Here is an 18977-nt window from a genome sequence, read left to right on the forward strand (position 1 = left end):
ACGGAAATAAAGCGTTTTTCTTCTAAAAACAATTTGTGTTCAAAAGAGTGATACGTTTGCATCACAAAACTTCGCCCTAGAAAAAAAGTCAGACTCTGTTACCACCGGGCACTATTTTTCTGTTCGTTCGAATCACTGAGCGGCACGATGCAGCGTGCGTCAGTTTTATGCAGAAAACTGACGCACTGCATCCAGCTGATCAGCGCGTCTTCCGCCCTAATAATTAACTTCAAAAAGACAAACAACTCATAGATTACTGCGCGTCTATCAGCTGTATGCAGGGCGTCGCAGAGGGATACGAACAAACAGAAAAATAGTACCCGGCGATAATGGAGTCCGACTTTTTTCTAGGGCGAAGTTTTGTGATGCAAATGTATCACTCTTTTGAACCCAAATTGTTTTTAGAAGAAAAACGCTTTATTTCCGTGACCCCAGCCAACTAGCCGGACTACTTTCCTTTCGACCAAAACTGGACCAGAACTCGTGTCACAGAATGCTGTCAGAGGTAAGTCAGGGCTGATCGCACACTACTAGAGGTGAGGATGAAATACAGATTCATGTCCAAAAATCCAAACTATCACTTTAAGTATGAAGAGATTTTTCTGTCATTTTGCTTTGTATGCAAATTGATGTTGGTAATAATCACTGTGATTGGTTGTACAGACAAGAAATGCAAATGAGATGTGAAGCAATAGGAATTGCTTGAGTTTTGTTTCATACCCGGACAGTTTTGAGTGACGGACAGTGTGTGTCGAATGCGCTGGCATTGAGGAAGCAGTGTTAATAAAAGTTCCCTGTCAGCGGGATAATGCACAACCAGTCAGTTTGTTTGTCAGTCCAGTCAGTTGGAGACGGAGCAAACTGAAACAAATTAAGTTTTGTTTCCCCTCCAGAAACCTGTCTGAATGATCTTTTTTTTTTTTTTTTTTTTTTTTTGGATCTTTTTTTTGTTTGATTACAAAAATATTTCAAAAAACAAATTAAAGTTCAGTTAATTTTCAGTTTCTTTACTAGATGAAGACAAAAGTTCCACGTGAATACAATGAACAAATTGAACTAATACATGAGCAAATCACTCTTATTTAATGGGGTGTAATGCCGTAGTGTGACGTCATCGGCCAGTGGCGCTCTTCACCCGGAGGAATGATTTGCATTTTCTAGCTAAATAGCCAATCAGTGATCTCCATTTGACACACTGCACTTCAATTGAAACAATGTCTAAAATGCACAATGACTATTACTTCTTCAAAATTATAACCTCTGCATTTTACTTAGATATGTTCCTACGACGGAAGCTCAAATTTCATTGACGCGCGCACCTCTGCTAAATTGCACTAACTATTGTATCTTACATATTATCTGTACAGGATTACAGAACTCAAAATCTTACTATGTATTTTTTAATTATTGCTGCATAAATAAGTATATAGACTACTGCACATATGTGCCAAATGCATTGAAGTTTGGCTTAGTATACATTTGCGCATATAGTCTGTTTAAATTTTGGCTCACCATCACCACGTCAATATCCTGAGGTGGGCACTTACTCATGGTGCTATGCTGCTATGTCTAGACACGCATTTAAAATGTAAATGAATAGTTTAACATTTTTAATTTCTTATCATTTATTCATAAATGATTTATATGTGTAATTACTAATGCTTCAAGGGGAAATCTTACACTTTGTAGAGGTCCATAGACATGCTGGCATGCAAGGAGAAATGTCAATGTTGGGGTGAAACAAAACAAAAGAGTGATATGGAGTCAAAAATGGTTGGAACCATGTAAATTAAATCAACTTATGTACAACTGGTAACGTGAAGAAACCAGAGTGACGAGTAGTGTTTTAAAATGTGGGTCAGAGACAGACAGCTGGCGTATTAACCCATATCAGAAGGATTTTGAATGTAAATCCATGTCACGTGCTTTTAATGGAAAGTTGTTAAATATCTTATGAACCCACGAGTTGATTGACAAAACATGACAAAAGCACTTTAAGCTTTGTACTGTTCTTTGAAGAATAAAATAAAAATAAATCACCGTGTTGTCTCTGAATTCCCATTTATGCCTTAAAGGTTTTGCTGTGCAACAGGGAAGTTGATATCGTCGCTACTGGGCAGAATCCTCGTATCACAAAACAACTACTTTTCATAAAATGAAACAGTAAGAAGATAATATTTTGTCTGTAATTAATGTGATAACTTCATTATTTTTCATGAACGATTAATACCTTTTAAAAACTGATATTGCCACTTGCTGTCAGCTAAAGATGACATAACCCGTGCTCATAAAACAGGTAAGGACCAATCACAGCTCAGTTTGCTGACCAAACCCAGAAAACAGATGGGCCGTGATTGGTCATTACCTGTTTCCCCAGCACAGATGATGTCATGTTCAGTCGGCGGCAAATGGAAACATGTGTTATTAATTAAAGGTATTAATTGTATATGAAAAATATTGAAGGTATCAAATTAATTCAGGACAAAATATTAACTTTTTCTGCTGAGAATGGCTCAATGAATCAAGTATCCCTTTAAGATTGCTTGCACCTGGCGTCCTTGGAAGCTGCTTGGGTTTTTGTTTATTTTTTTTATTTTTTTAAACAACTGTTAAAGCTAATTACGCTTGATAGACCTCATACACTTTTATTTTTAAGTATTTTTCATGGATGTATTTTTTTTAATTACGGTATAAATAAATATAGATCAGTTTATATAGCTAGTATGTTGTTTTTTACAACAAATTTGTCAGTGTCATTGTTAACTTAAATTTTAACATGCGCTAACATGAATATTTTCAACATGGATTTTCATCCCCCCACTGTATGGAGTGATTGGCTTGGACATGAGGATATATCATGGATTATAGCTATTACGGAATTAGGAGGATTCGTGCCATCTGTCACGTGTGATGTAATGCAACTCAACTCAAATCACAAAGCGCTTTACAAAAAGACAAAAAAACAAACATAATACTAGAGCTGCAAGCAGCTATAAAGGGCCCTCGCAACCCGGGCCATGTTGGGGTACTTGCACGTCGGGGTACTGGCATGTTGGGGTACTGTTTCATAGGAAAAAAAAAATATTTTCCCCAACTCTAATTTCAGAAATGGTCATTGTTCAATTGTTTTACACCCATTTGATTAAATGTCATTTGAATGACTGATTTCCATCGTCTAGTTGGAAGAATCAATCATTAGGACTTCCGCTTTGATTAAGCTGCATTATAAAAGTCACGTCGTGTTTGGGCCCTTCAAAAACATTGATCGAACGTTCAGGAGCCATCGAGTGGTAAATGGGCAGTTAAACTTCTTTTTTCCTAATGTATCGTGAAGTTTTATTCATTTCCAAAGGAACTGACATGGAACTTTTTCTAAGTCCCACGTTCCGCGCCCACTTCCATACATACAACTGACCATCATTACAAGGTCTCTGACACTGCTCAGTAGCTCAGTTGGTATAGTGGATTGTTCAGTAACCACGAGGTTGCGTGTTCAAATCCCACCTCGGACAATACATTGCAATATATAAGGGCCATTATGCTAAAGGATATAGATGACATGGCATGGCATTTTTTGTGTTAATTTTAGCTGAAGTTTGCTGATAATCCCTTTTTTTTTAGCACCAGCACCCACCGATGTGAAAGAGGAGTATAGGCATTGCTTATAAATAGATGAATTAAAAAAATACTTTACTTGTAATTTATGGTAGGTGGCTACTGTTGACTACTGACTGAGAATGAGTGGATGGGTTTGTATTTGTCATTTAACTACAAGTTACTACTTAATAATTACTAGTAATACTACTACTGTTTCTACTACCAGCGATTAGCATTCAGGTTAGCATTCAGCTATGAGCATCCAGCTTTCAGCATTCCCACGCGATTTCTTCAGAAATTGCACTTCGTCTAGTACACCTACTTTTTCCTTTGGAATAGGATGTCCTTTGTAACACAAGAAGCGATATTTGCAGATTGTATGATTCTGTTTTTTGTTTTTCTCCTTTTTTAAAGCTAAGGCAGGGTTGCCACATCTGGAAAATGCATTTGGTGAAAGGTCAAGAGGGCTTGGGCATACAGATAACTGGTGGCCGTGGTTCCAAGCGCTGTCCTCATGGGATTAACATAGCTCATATTGAAGAGGGAGGAACAATTCACAGGTTTGTTTTTCACTGCTTTGTCTAATGTGAACGTGTTTTCATGGGCACAGCTTTTGTAGATAATTTGTTTGTTTGTTTGTTTACTTGTTCTATATTTTATTATCAAAATGATTTTTAGAATCAGTTTAAATAAAAAGAGGACATTTTAAAGTGAGAAGGGTATAATATACAAAATAATAAGGCCTTGTCTACACGTAGCTGGCTATTTTAAAAACAAGTATTTCCCTCTCCCCGTGTAGAGAAAAAGAATATTTCCACACCGCCTCGTTTGTTTAAAAAAAAAAAAGCCACAAAAACGCCCACAAACGGAGAAGTGCTCATTTACATGCATGCCAAGCTGCAGTAGTTAGACAAATACTGCTCGTCTCTTAACGTTACTTCCACAATAAGTCACACAAGCGCAGACTGTCAGCGTAGATTTATTTATTTATTTATTTATTTTTTTAAATAAGACAGTACGGGGGTACTACTAGCCTGACACGTTCTCCTTCCACTGCTGATCAAATCACTTGCGCACTTTGTAAAAATGTAAAAAAAAAAAAAACTACAACAACAACAAAACATTTCGTGTCTGCATCCAACACCACAGAAATGAAGGCTATAAGAAGCTCAAATCACCTGGCAGTGGATAAGCAGGTGGAGCGAGCCCCAAGAGCATCAAGGCCCCCGCAGAGAGCACTGCCACCCGTATCCCAGGTTCGCTGGAGCGTTCGCCAAATGAAAATTGAGCACTTTCCCACTTCCATGGATGACTTCCAGGAGCACTTTCCACCGAGTGCAGCTAGTTGCTTCCCCAGGATCCCTGGTTCACCTGCCGGGTACCAGGCCGCCTCTCTGAAAAAGTAACTAATTACTTTACTAGTTATTCAATAATGAAAGTAACTATTTGATGTTACTTGATAATACTAATATAAGAACGTATTTAAAAAAAGAATGAAACTATAAAATGTGCAGAAATTTTGACAGGCATCTTTATTTTTATCAACTTGCCTTCAAAACTGTTGTGTACTGAGAGGTTTGGATCCCAAATGCAGACACAAATAAGATTTTATCTATTTATTCACATTGAGAAGCAGAACCCCAGAGACGCTGTAGACAGGACAGGTGGACAATAATCCGGCAAACCACACACAATTATCAGACTGCACCTACAGACAGTGAATCGTAAAGGACTAAAGAACGACATCACATAGGTCCAGACATCACCTAAATGATTAAAGGTTGACATCACGAACATCACGTTTTGTAGTAAACAGACACTTGTTACATCAGTACCTAACAGACATTTTTACATCAGTACTTGACACTTCACCTCACGGTCATGAACCCAAACTAACAGGACGTGAACTCAAACGTCACTTCAGTTGAAACTTGATGATACAACAAAAACATCAAAACAAAAACATCTCATGAGACAAAACATCACTCAAGCGCCACCCCTTCATAACACCATCATGACAAAAACAAAAATTGATGTGCAGTATGAAATAAATACAATACTACTAACTACTACTACTACTACTACTACTACTACTACTACTACTAATAATAATAATAATAATAATAATACTTAAGACATCGTCTAACAGGCTATTTTCCGCCTCACTTTCATAAACATGTAAATTTAGCTCATATTTGGCCATTTCAAATAATATAAAAAAGATGGATGAACATAAAAAAGTGCTTTCAGCCTCAATAAGCACGTTGAGATGCCTTTCAGGCTGCTACAGAGGTATTTAAGAGGTATTAAAAAAGAAGCAAAAAATGGAAGCACTGTTTGCGGATTCCCTGTAATCGTGGGAACCGCGCCTGGTCACTTAGTAAAGAAAGAGTACGGAGCCACTCGCTTTTGTGTCTGATCTGCCTCCTGAGGGGATAATAAGTCTTTTAGCACAAAGCGATTTAGCAATAGAGCCAAGACTTCGTTTACGACTGTTATATGTGAATGCAGATCAGGAGAAATACATAAATCTTCACTTTGGCCGGAGTTTTTTCAAACCTTTGTTTTTAGCTAAAAAAAAAACAACAACAAAAAAAAACACCTGGGGACGTGTAGCTGACAGAGCAAAACGCATAAAATTCTCTCCCATTTGCAAAACCCCTGCTACGTGTAGACGTGGCCACAGTGAATAAGAAAATGGATGGATGGCTGATAACTGGTCAGGGGTGGTTAGTAATGCGCAGTGCATTTACTTAAGTTACTGTTTGATCAGTTGTAGTAGTTTTAACCCAACAAACTATTTTCTTTTATTTGAGCATTTTTGTGTTTACCTTATAGTCATCATAATCTTAATCTTCATATATTTATAGTCCATTTTCCTTTTCAAAGAAGTCTGTTATGTAAGCAACAGTATTGCACTTTTTTTTAATGAAAAAAAAAATACTGTACTTTAAAAAGTCTTGATGAAATTTTATAAACTTTACAGGCATCCAAAATCTTTGAATAGTCAACAGCTTTTTTCATCCCTCTCGACCGGCAGTAGGATGTGCTTCAAACCAAAGATGATGAAATCATGAGGAATTCCTTGCAATTGGGCATTGCCTTTAAATTGAAACAATATATCAGTTTGAACATTAAATATCTTGTCTTCATGGTGTATTCAATTAAATATAGGTTGAACATGATTTAAAAATCATTGCATGTTTAAAACAACGTGTTAAATGGAATTGGGTTTTAAATAACGATGCTCTTCTTACCATTGTTACCCACCTTTGCGACTGTGTGTTATTTGTAACATCTGTATGCATTTAAGAGTTTCCATGCATTTCCATTGCTATTTGCATTACAGGGATGGTCGTCTTCAAGCTGGTGACGAGTTGCTTATGATTAATGGTCAATCGCTCGTGGGTCTAACACATCAAGAGGCTGTATCTATCCTCCGCTCTTCACTTGGTCTCGTCCAGCTCGTCGTTGCCAGCAGGGTAGCACACCTAACACACACTTAATCAAGGAGGGAATCCATTATGATCATTTGATTGTTAAGCCCTTATCACCCTTAGAGGTTTGTAGTTCAATTAAGCTATGTACAGCTATGTATCTGGGATTTGGCCACTTTTTCCAGGCGAAATCAACAAATTTGGTGGCTACTTTTATCTAGGCCAGTGATTATTAACCTTGTAGGAGTTACTGAACACCACAGATTCACAAAACCGTTGTTAGTTGGAAAAAAATGAATTATTATTATTATTATTATTATTATTATTATTATTATTATTATTATTTTCAAATTCAAAATATAGGTGAAGTAGCTCACAAAAGTGAGTACATCCGTCACATTTATGCAGATATTTAAATATATCTTTTCGTGGGACAGCACTGAAAAGGTGATATTTTGAAAAATGTCAGTGTAAATTTATTCATCCATCCATTTTTCCCCTCAAAGTATCTCAAAATACAGCCATTAAAACCTAAACCCCAGGCAACAAAATTGCGTACATCCCTCAATGCCTCAAAAATGCATTTCTCCTGATGCCACAATTTACAGAACAGCTTGGTATCATTATTTAAATTCCCAAGTGTTACGTATTTGATGTTACTCTGGCTATCGTAATACAGTTATATTGGGATGCCAAATATTGTGGATATTTGATTAGCAGGAAATATAAGCTAAAATCTGTAGTGTGAGCCACAGGCTGAATTACATGTGCCATCCTGTTTAATAAACGGTTGACTTTCCCGGAAGTGTCTTGAATGTACAAATGTACAAATGTACAAAGAAACACGAGGAGGTGACATGTAAGATTATCCCACTGTCCGGCCATCGACATATAGGAACCCGTGAGCTAGTTTGTGACGAGTGCCTCCTGTTGTGGCATGGAAAACACAACAACGACCTGGTGGGAAAAATTCCAGTCACTGGAAGCTTTATAATTTTCAGATCTGAAACATGTCCGGAAATGTACGCAACAGAAAGTTTCTGTGCGGAAACAATAGTTAGATTTTCCATGATTTTAAAAACCTAATTTTATATACGAATTACTATTTTTAATCATCCAAATTCGTCAGGGTTGTTTAAAATTCTCTGCTCTGTGACGAGTCGTTAACAAGTAATTTATTTCCACTTTACAGGGCTTTACATTTAACAATTTCAGATGTTTATTTCTATAGTTTCAATGTTTAATTACAGTAACTGCTGTACAATGTTGAATCTTTTGACCCATATCCTTACCATCAGCCAAACTTGTACACATCGTTTGCAGGTTTCCAATTAGTTAAATCTACCACTGGCATTTTAGTCATTTCAAATATATTTTGTGAAAATTGCTTTTGGTTGCCATCATTTACAATTTCTAATGTGTAAAAAGTAGGGATATATTCTACTTTTGTATTTTTTTGTATTTAAAATAACTTGTAGCACTACGTGTGTATCTGTTAACAACATTGTACTCATTCTTGGTTACAGTACTACCCATTAGGCTATTTGAATGAGGACATTTTGCATTTGAATCAATGCGATGCTTATCTGGCCTCTTTTGCACAGCCCCACTGATATCCTACATCCATTAAAACCTTTTTTTTTTTTTCTCTCAAGCAGGAAAAATCCGATGTAGGATTCCAACACCACCCATCCACCAGTTTGCCAGATCTGGTCAGTATCTCCGTCACATTTTGGAACCTTAACACAAGATGTAACACTGCATGGTCCGAGTGACATCATTCCATTTTTTTTAATTTTTTTTTGCTCCCATGTGGTACAATTTGGAAATGGTGTTAATTATGTGTCCACTTTAACTCATTCAAAGCCAAAAACGTATACGGTAAATATGTTTATTAATACTTTGTCCAGCACTCCCAAAAACATACTTATAAATTTTTTTAAAACGTTTTTTATGCTAGAGCATACAGAAGGATTTGATACAGCTTCTGACATGAAGAGGTCGCTTAAAACAATGGTAGTTATTACAATATAAGATCAACCAGGGCCATGTTGTAACAAGCTCTTTCTCCCAGTGTTTTCAACAGGTTTGTGAATAATGATGAAACTTAGCTATATTCTAATGCTAATTGCTGCAAAACTGAAACAGGTACAAATATACTTTTTTCGTCTGCGCCTGCAGTGATGCGGACTCTGTTTTGGTCGATACAGAGTCCGCATCACTGCAGACGCTGCACCGATCCGCCTCTTGATCTCCCGCTCCATCCTGTCCTCACTCGTAAACAAGACCCCAATATACTTGAACTCCTCCACTTGGGGCAGGATCTCATCCCCGACCTGGAGAGAACACGCCACCCTTTTCTGACTGAGGACCATGGTCTCGGATTTGGAGGTGCTGATCTTCACCTTCACTCTAACCTTCTAACCCTAACCCTCTAACCCAACCCTAACTGATCTAACCCCTATCCCCCCAACACGAGACCATAAAGAAGATATGATCATATTTCAGCATGATTTCGGCAAGAAGATTTGCAAAATTGTTTAAAAAGTCCTTCTTGTATTTTGGAAGTTGGTAAATGACAGCACAGCACAGTGACAGTTGGCCGACTTCAAAGAAGGTGGCTTCAAAGCTGTTGATTAATGTGGTAAATAGACATTGTAAAATATTAAAATACAAAATATAAAAATATTTGCCGTTCCTCCATCTTGGTCTGACGTCCTCGGAGTGTCCAAATAAGCACAGCCAGGGGGTAGTAATTCAATCATAGCGGTAGACTCACCGGCGACAGTCCAGGTCTCCGTCAGGCAGAGGAAATCCAAGTTGTTGGAAAGGAAAAACTCCCTCAAAATAAAGGTTTTGTTTGTCAATGACAGCACATTTAACAGGGCGATCCTTGTGGGAGCAGAAGGGGTACATGGCTCTTCCGTCCAGCGGTCTTGAGGAAACTCCTATAGAAGCTGGAGGTCGGCACCGGCCGAATCTTTTCAGACGAGCCACCGATCGTTAGCAGCCAGGAGTCGACAGGGTCCAGGATCTGCCACAACGGAAGTACCTCCATGCGTTCGGCAACAAGCAGGGGAAGAAACTTTTTCCAGCGCCCGTTTTAGCTTCACCAGCTGGCTGTCGCGTTTACCCTGGCGCTGCTGCTACCGCCGTGGAGGAAGTGCATGAACGTGGAAGAGGTCGGCCGGAATGTCAGCCAGGAGCGGCAACATTTTCTCCTAACCATGCTCGAACATTTGAACGTACAATGTCTGTCTGGACAGAGGATCAGGAAGATGGCTTTGTGTCTTTGGTTCAAGAGAGACCGGCATTGTATGATATTACCGTTAAAAGTTTTGCCGACAAAGGTATCAAAGCCAGTCTATGGCATGACATGGGGACGTAACTGGATATAGCAAGTGGGATTTACTTTTATATACGATACTGTGAAAAAAGCCGCAGGGTTTCATTCACGTGGGAGGACGTAAGAGAAAAAGTAACCCGTATGCATTGTTTACATTTTTATATCCCGCCCCTGTAAAGAGGTTTCTGGTTGCCTTTAAGAATAATGACTACTGCTGCCGATGGTATGGAGGGGAATTACTTCTTACGCATGCGCTATAGGTATGTAATGGGTCGCTTGCACATGTCGTCACTTCCGCCTCGGATTTGTCGTAGTCGCCATGCTGGGTGGCCTCCAATTACGTAGTGATTCGGTCTAACACGTATCTATCACGTTTGTTGTCTGCGTTTAAAATGGTACATTGTTGCTGCATCGTTGGCTGTTCGAACAAAGCCAAGGGGGAAAATGGTCGGCCTTTCTTCCGAATTCCGAAAATAACTAGGAACCAGGGCCTGGAGACAGAGGAGTGCGGACTCCGGAGGGAAGTCGTTACTTTGGGCTCGTGTGTGCAGCCATCACTTTGTGAGCGGTAAGCTTGTTTACCTTTATTTAATGCATGAGGATTAATAACGTTTCGACCGCCCATATATGGGCAAGTTGCTTATGTTTTGGATTCATGAGCAAGCAAGTTCGGTAGTACAAGCTGGCTAGCGGACGTTAGCCGAAAGCTAACATCGAACATTTTCACCCAAGTAGTGCCAGTGCAAAGTGTTTACTGCTGAAATTGGATTGGTTAGTCTTGGGCTCTTAATGCCGATAACATGTTTTTTGGTGGCAAAATGTAAACTTGGAAAAAAGAGACAGAAGGGGGTGATGCAAGAAAACAGACCCCCGGTAGCCTACACATCATGCTAAAGAACTTATTCACGGCCACCCTACTGAGGCAAAATAACCAGTCTTTCCATATTTTATTTGTTTATATATTTGTTTATTTTAACAGGTCGCCCTGCGCCCGTTTTTCTGTCCAATCATCCCGACTGGGCTCCAACATTAAAGTTGGGTCCCAAGTTACAACATCTATGTCTCAGCCCAGTCGGTGCCAAGATATGAACGTGCACAGGAGAGACAAGCAAAGAAAAGACGACTCGAAGTGGCAGAGAGTTTGTTGCAGTTATGCAGCCAGATGGCTCCAGTAACCTGTACCCTCAAGTACTGCTGACATCATTGACTCTGGTATGCCACTCAGAATTCATTACATGATATATTGTATGCATGAGTGAATGTATGTGTTTATGTTTGTGTGTGTACACGCACCTTATATTTTAGAGACATTTGGAAGTGTTTATAGAAATAAGTATTTGCCTGTAGCAATGTTCATACATTAAAAAATGCAACAAAATGTGTACATTTCTTTTACACTGACAAAAAAACTATACTACTGTACTATATTAAACCTTTTACTGGTACCGTATTTTTTTGTGATCTTTTTTTATTTATTTATTATTATTTCTTTAGGGATCTCATGCCACACCGACTTGATTGCCAATGACATGATGGAAACGAAGGCGAGCATCAAAGCATTGGAGGAGGACAACATGCGACTGTTTGTTTGGCGCTAATAAAGGCAGCGATTATACAAATTCTATTGTTGGGTTTGTTTACAAAGCTATACATAAGACAAATGACAGGATTTGACTCAATGTGCAATATGGTCCCTCTTAAAGTAATGGCATAAATCTCTATTATTTCTAAAAGCACAAAAAATGAAGTGAATAATGATTAGATGTAGTAATTTCAGGGATAAAATTGAACTGTTAATTAATGTATTTATTTTAGCACAGGTGCCTACCATCCTGATGACGGTATGATGTAATGTTGATGGGGTACGCAATGACTTTCATTATACTATGTACAGAGGAAAAAGTTGCTCTCTTTTAAATTTGTTTAATGTAAGACAAGTACCAGTACTGTGTTTCAGTTTTCCCAATAATCCTTGTTTCACACTTGTCACAAAACCACTGTCCTTTTGGCAGTCTCGATTGGCACACTTCAAGTGATATCATTTGATTTTACAATCTGCTGCAGCACAAAAAACTACTTTATTCCGCATCTTTGAAGTACATGAGCAAGTGGTAGGTGACAGCGGCTGAGCAGGAACACTGGAAGTCCACTGCTGATCTAGTAAATGCTCTCCCGAGCAGTTCAGGTAAGGAGGGGACTTTGGGAAAAAAAACCTCTGGCTTTTCCAGCTGGCCAAAACGAGCGATCTTGGTGGACTCGCTCAATCACACTTTGTCCACACCACAAAGTCGCAGAAGTCCGTCCAGTTAAACTCATCTGTGCCTGAATCTGAAAATATTACAAACATTGTAATGAAAATATGAAACATAGAATTAAATAAGAAACTACAAAAAGTAAAGCCATACATACCTGGTAATAATATTGGTGTTGTCGTGACAAGTGATGGGAATTGTTGCCATCCGGCACCAGACAGAAATTGGGTGTTGTGACAGCCTCCTTAACCGTGAGATCATAAGAAAAGCTGTCAGTATGCTCAGTAGTTACCATGAACACGTTTTATTGTACTGGAAACTGAAACTAAAAATACGTCCTCTGAGAGTGGTTAACCTTAACCATTTAGAGTAAGTTGATTAAGTAACATGTAACTAGTGAAAGGGTAGCATTAAATTTAATTAAGCCACGGGGAGGCTGTGTGGTTAACCTTAACCATTTAGAGTAAGTTGATTAAGTAACATGTAACTAGTGAAAGGGTAGCATTAAATTTAATTAAGCCACGGGGAGGCTGTGCATAGTTACTTTTTATTCTTATACGCTCTGCCATATTTGCCTGTTATAAAATGATTAGAAAAACCACATCAGGTAAACCCAGCTGTGCATGTAAACACAATGATAACAGGAAGCCTGAGAACAAATCAACATTTTTGTGTGCAAAATTACCAACACCATGTGGTTTACTTACGTGCAACAGCAACAGTTTCTTATGATGCGATGTTAAAGTTTACACTCTGTATCCACCCGCTTACAAAATAATTGTAAGCCTCCAGGGATTTGTTGGCGTGTTATGGAGCATGTTGTCAACACGAGGTAGTGAAAAATGTCCAGAGAAGTCACATTTGGCCAGCAAGCTTTCTCCGTCAAAAAAAAATCACCCTTGGTCAGGACGTAATTAGGATCAATCCCACCACACAGAGACACCTTCTGCCTGTATCGTTGTTTTTGATCTTCCGGTAAATCGTAAAAATACTGCGTAAATGACATCAGGTTGATAAGCTCTACCGTGTAACTCACGAGTGTACCTTGTGAACCGGCGGACACCCAAGATGGCGCCCGAAGAAAAAACTCCCATGATGCATTACGATGTGCAAGCGACCTATAGGTCGATGCGATGTGCATTTATGTAATTTTTCTACGCGATGTGCCGACGTCTGGGCCGACGCCACAGAGTGTAGGCATCTGTCATATTTGTCTGACGTCGAATTGGTGTATCTAGTCATTAATACCCACGTTTTCAACAGCCCTTGAAGAACTCCTTCCAAAAAGGGTTTTCTGTATTGAAACAGATCTTACAGGAACGCTTAGTCTCAAAAGAACCCTTGAAGAAATCTTTATCCAGAAAAGTTTTTTTCAGAAGCAAGTAGTTCTCTACCCTTAAAGAAAGACCCTTTTGGAACCTTTACTTCTAAGAGTGTATAGTTACTCTAAACTCACATCCAGATGCACACAGAAACTATGCCACGCCCCTTTTAAAGGCACACAGTTCTGGACAATGTTGTTGTTGTGACTTGTCCCAGTGTATAGTAATTAATTATGCTTTATAAAACCAATTTATTCACATTCTTGTTCATTGTTTTATACACTACAGTGCTCTTTTTTTTGTTTTTTGTTTTAATTAAACATGCAACCTAAAAAAAAACTCTGGTTTTGAGGTGCTGGTCTGGATTAATGGTATTTAAATTAATCTCACTGGGTAATGTTGACGTGATTAGAGTAAATTGCTGGTGTCCACAAACCGGTTTTGGAATGAATGCCACAACATGCATTGACATTACAGCCAGAGTTCCATGGACATCCACTTTCAACTAGATTTAGGCTATATGATGTCTGGACTATATGATGTCAAGATCCATCCATCCATTTTCTTTACCGCTTATTTCTCACAAGGGTCGCGGGGGGTGCTGGCGCCTATCTCAGCTGGCTGTGGGCAGTAGGCGGGGTACACCCTGGACTGGTTGCCAGCCAATATGATGTCAAGGATCTTTTACGCTATATGATGTTTGTTGATGTCAGAAACGATCTGTAATTATGGAGTCAACAGCCAATGGAATTCCATGTCTGTACTAGTACATGTCTAGCCACAACCAATGAAATTGATTGACTGTCTATTTAAGGGTCTGAGAATTGAGTGTGTTTTGCCGGATTATTGCTCACCTGTTCCTGTGTATCGCTTAGCTTCTGCCTCTCAATGTGAATAAATAGATAAAGACTTCTTTGTTTCTGCGTTTGGGATCCTACCTCTCAGCACACAACACATGCAAGCAGAGAGTGAATATGGAGATGCCACACAGAAGGGTTTTAGCAGAGATATGAACACTCCTCTACTGAGGCAGAAGAGCACTACTCAGGCTGCCCTCTTGTTTTTATTTTTTATTAATTAATTTATTTTTTTAATTATCTTAAACTATGTTCTGGTAATCAAAATTAGAATATTTGAAGACTATAAACACTGACATTGACTAGATACATTGTTTTTTACTTACAGTTGACTAACATGGAGAAACTAGAAGACACATGTCAGAGAGAGCCAGTCCGAGGATCTTGCTGCAGTCCCACACCCATAAAGCTTTGCAGTCCATCCCAGGGTTAGTAATACTGTACTGTGAAAGACCCGCAAAAGCGGAGCCTGACTGCAAATGGAGAAGTTCCGCGAATAATTGATACCGCACTAAAAGTAATTTTATTTGCCAATATTAATATTTCATACCATGAATATACAATAAACTATGATCTAAAAGCAGTTCAAAACCGATTTAAATGCTTACAAATATCTTCAAATATTTCTGTACCCAGGGGCGATTCTACGATCATTTCAAGTTTTAGGGCTGTTGACAATTTCTGCGCACATCTAGAGCACATCCGATAGAGGAGAATTCGATTGTTGCGAGTGTGGGGGGTGGGAATGGGGAGACTTCATATTTTGCAGTTAATGCTTTGGCATTTACTGATCCACAGCCACTGGATCCACACAGTGATAACACGAACTGGGGATTTTAGATAGATTTGTAATGGACGGTCAGCAGGAGAAGGAATGTAATGGTGACACCCATGTCTGCTTTGCCTCATGATAGTTGCCAAACTAGGAATAAACATGACATCAACATCAGTGGAAAAGCTCAATAGAACATTGCTAAATCTAACACGGCTGCCATTGGATTTGAACTTGAACTGCAAAAGTTTGGTAAAGCAAATAATTTAATGGTGGGTGGTTGTCAGCGTGGTTACGATCGACACTGACCATTTGTTGTGGCTATGAGCGAAGTGCACATCTCGAATTCAAGATGCATTATGGGTAGCGGTGTGGTGCATTGTGGGTAGGCGAAACTACCAAACGGTCATTGAAAATGAATTGGATCCGATGGAATTGGGAGGGTGGGGTGGGGGGATTGAATACAAAAGCATTAGCCAAATTTACTTCCGGGTTAGATAGTAGTGCGCTTTCGCCGGCCGGTGCTGACACAATGACCACCAAATAAATGCCAAACCTCGATCCAGGATGACACAGTTGACATCGCTGGGAATCCTGCATCCACTGGTCCACTAAACAACGTTTACAAGTGAGTGGCAAAATTTTGTTTTGATTAGTCAAGCCACACAGCACAGACAAATTGCAGCAATACACAGTATGCGGTTTACAGACCCACACAGTCACACATACACAAAAACTTTATTAATTATTTATCACTAAAGCACAGTTGCAGTACAATGTAAGCTGAATTCTCTTTTTTTATTGCCAAGTTTGTTAATGTTGATAACTGTCACTAAGTTCTAATGAAAAAACAGCACTTTACACATCCTTTTGGATTGATATTTTGCTCGTTTTTCATTGCACCCATATGTCGTTTCTCCATATTATCGACATATCTCAACTCAACCTTATTTATAAAGAACTTTGAAACATCCATTGCTGCATACAAAGTGTTGTGCATGGAATAGAAATCAGTCTTGCAATAGAGACAAGTGAAAGAAAATAACACAAAATAAAATTTATTCTAGTAAATATTTGTAGGTAAGTATAAAAGCAAAAAAATTATATATAACAAGATGTAGGGAGGGCGGCACGGTAGTCGAGTGGTTAGCACGTCTGCTTCCCAGTTCTGAGGTCTCCGGTTCGAGTCCAGGCTCGGACCTTCCTGGGTGGAGTTTGCATGTTCTCCCCGTGCCCGCGTAGGTCTTCTCCGGGTACTCCGGTCTCCTCCCACATTCCAAAGACATGCATGGCAGGTTAATTGGGCGCTCCGAATTGTCCCTAGGTGTGCGTGTGAGTGTGGATGGTTGTTCGTCTCTGTGTGCCCTGCGATTGGTTGGCCAGGGTGTCCCCTGCCTACTGCCCAGAGCCAGCTGAGATAGGCCCCAGCAGCCCCCGCGACCCTTGTGAGGAATAAGCGGTCAAGAAAATGGATGGATGGATGGAAGATGTAGGGAAGTGAATAAGTAAAAATAAATAAAATAACATATCATACAGCCCTAAATCCAAAAAGCAAATGAAGGCAACTGCAAGCCATTCCCAGATAGAAGCGGCTGGGTCACAGAGTCATGACGAGTGGTTTTGTTGCAAATTAACTTTTGAGTTGAATAAAAATTGCAAAATGAACTACACAATTTTTTTTCGATTGGCTTTCAGATTTCAGAATGAACTGCCGCTTTTAAGTGACAGAAAATGTTTCTGAGCACTTTTGCAGTTGTCTCAATGCCTGTTCAACCTGAACAACATCATATTTAGGTTGATGAAGTGCCCCCCCCCCCTCCCCCCTGCACTTTCTTTCTGGTGACAGGTCTGGCTCTTTAGTTAAGAAAATGAAATGAAAACGCTAGTATGCTGTCCTGGATCAAGGCTTAAAATATATATATATATATATATATATATATATATATATATATATATATATATAATAAAATTAAAAAAAAATGAAGATCACGGTCAGACTCTCAGGTGGATGCGCAGGCTAATACAGGCACGGGCGTACTGAATAAATTAAACTGGGCTGCTCATGCTGTAGGGAAAAGTGAAGCCGGCGGCGGCCATCTTGCGTTGCCAGACTTAAAGTAACCCCGGGTTTTCACCGGATGCGGTTGCGGTGCGGTTGCGGTGCGGTGCGTCTTGACTGCGTGCTCCGGACGGGTCAATTTTTTTGTCAATCCACACCGGCTCCGCACAGCTGCGGTCCGGCAGCTCCGTCGCCGCCCACTTCCCAACGTGTCTCGCGGGACCGCGCGCGCGCGATCATGTGGCATTTCACAATGACAAACATAGTCTGTGCTCAACAGAGAAGCAGAAAGAGAGGTGGACTTCTTTTGATTTAACCTTTTCTTCTTCTTCTGCTATGAGATTCCATGCAGCATCCTTTTTTTGGTTGTCCTTGTAAAGTATATTAATAACGAGAGTCGGGTCAGTGCGGGTCCACTCTTTATTTCTGTCTTCCGCGTCCGGCTGCCGCTCAGTACGGCAAGCGAGACGGGCACAACAAGCAATCGCGAACATCAAACTCACAATACATTATAGTCCTTATAAAAAGCATGTGCCGTGTCATATATTATTTGTGGTTTTCCACCTCCAATATAAACCTCTCCTCGTCCATGTTCGCTGGTGTCTAAACCGTGAATGAGCACATGGCCCGGCGACGCCCACGTCACGTTTTGCTGAAAAACTTGCGAAATAGGAGCTGGCGAGTGTTTTATTCTGAAAGGTAACCGGAAATTTATTTTGAAACTGCCTCGGTCTTCCTGTCCCGCTCGATGTGTTTTGTGCTAGCTTGCCATTTGCCGGAGGCCTACCGCTGCGGCGTCCGGCAAAAATAGAAAATAGGTCTATCCTTGCGGCACGCCGCAGGCCTTCCGCAGTCGACACGCAACGCACCCGCAAGCGGTGTAAACTGCACCATTCGAATGAATGGAATCTAATTGCTTGCGTCGCCGGACCGCACCGCGCCCGCACCGCAACCGCATCCGGTGAAAACCCGGTAAGTTGACTTTTCCGCAGCATGCGTTATCTTCCTCTGCAGCGAAAATATGACTGTGTGACGTATGGTTGTACCAATAAGTATAAAATAAGTGTGGGAGATGCTCTACATGCAGATTTCATCAGTAAGAAATTAATGTTGATATAAATTTTAACTCATAAGTTACTGAGTGCTACTCATATTGTTCTGCATCATCAGAATCAGTTATCAAAACCATCAACAATGAAATGCAAGCAAAGGACACCAGAAAAAAAACTATTCTTGTGAAATGTAAACCTAACTTCTGCAAGTCCCGATTCATGATACTGAGATAATACTCTGAATGGTTGATGCAAATAATTAAGTTCGTTCTTTGCTAGGCTC

The 18977-nt window shown here is 39.7% G+C and overlaps 1 protein-coding gene and 2 long non-coding RNA genes across 20 annotated transcripts in view; 1 reads left to right on the forward strand and 2 right to left on the reverse strand.

Moving 5' to 3' along the window:
- Positions 1-18977, forward strand: part of pdzd2 (PDZ domain containing 2) — a 337302-nt gene that overhangs the window by 84802 nt on the left and 233523 nt on the right. For 14 of the 18 annotated variants that reach the window (XR_013283667.1, XR_013283668.1, XM_077522502.1 and 11 more), the window contains 4 exons: positions 4012-4157; positions 6947-7079; positions 8690-8746; positions 15140-15239. Coding sequence is in view for 16 of the 18 variants with exons in the window: in XM_077522502.1 (XP_077378628.1) it covers positions 4012-4157; positions 6947-7079; positions 8690-8746; positions 15140-15239 (436 nt within the window). In the remaining 2 variants the exon portion in view is untranslated. Of the gene's footprint in view, positions 1-4011; positions 4158-4746; positions 5000-6946; positions 7080-8689; positions 8747-15139; positions 15240-18977 lie in introns of those variants that run through there. The other 4 variants (XM_077522515.1, XM_077522512.1, XM_077522513.1 and 1 more) reach the window with 4 other exon arrangements.
- LOC144019443 (uncharacterized) lies at positions 4566-5271 on the reverse strand. The gene is made up of 2 exons (XR_013283671.1): positions 5148-5271; positions 4566-4991 (listed from the first exon to the last, which is right to left on the reverse strand). It is a non-coding gene; the product is annotated as an uncharacterized LOC144019443 (long non-coding RNA).
- Positions 12582-13303, reverse strand: LOC144019446 (uncharacterized). The gene is made up of 3 exons (XR_013283674.1): positions 13082-13303; positions 12790-12987; positions 12582-12708 (listed from the first exon to the last, which is right to left on the reverse strand). It is a non-coding gene; the product is annotated as an uncharacterized LOC144019446 (long non-coding RNA).

This window comes from Festucalex cinctus, chromosome 5 (genome assembly GCF_051991245.1).
Source record: "Festucalex cinctus isolate MCC-2025b chromosome 5, RoL_Fcin_1.0, whole genome shotgun sequence".
Taxonomy (NCBI): domain Eukaryota; kingdom Metazoa; phylum Chordata; class Actinopteri; order Syngnathiformes; family Syngnathidae; genus Festucalex; species Festucalex cinctus.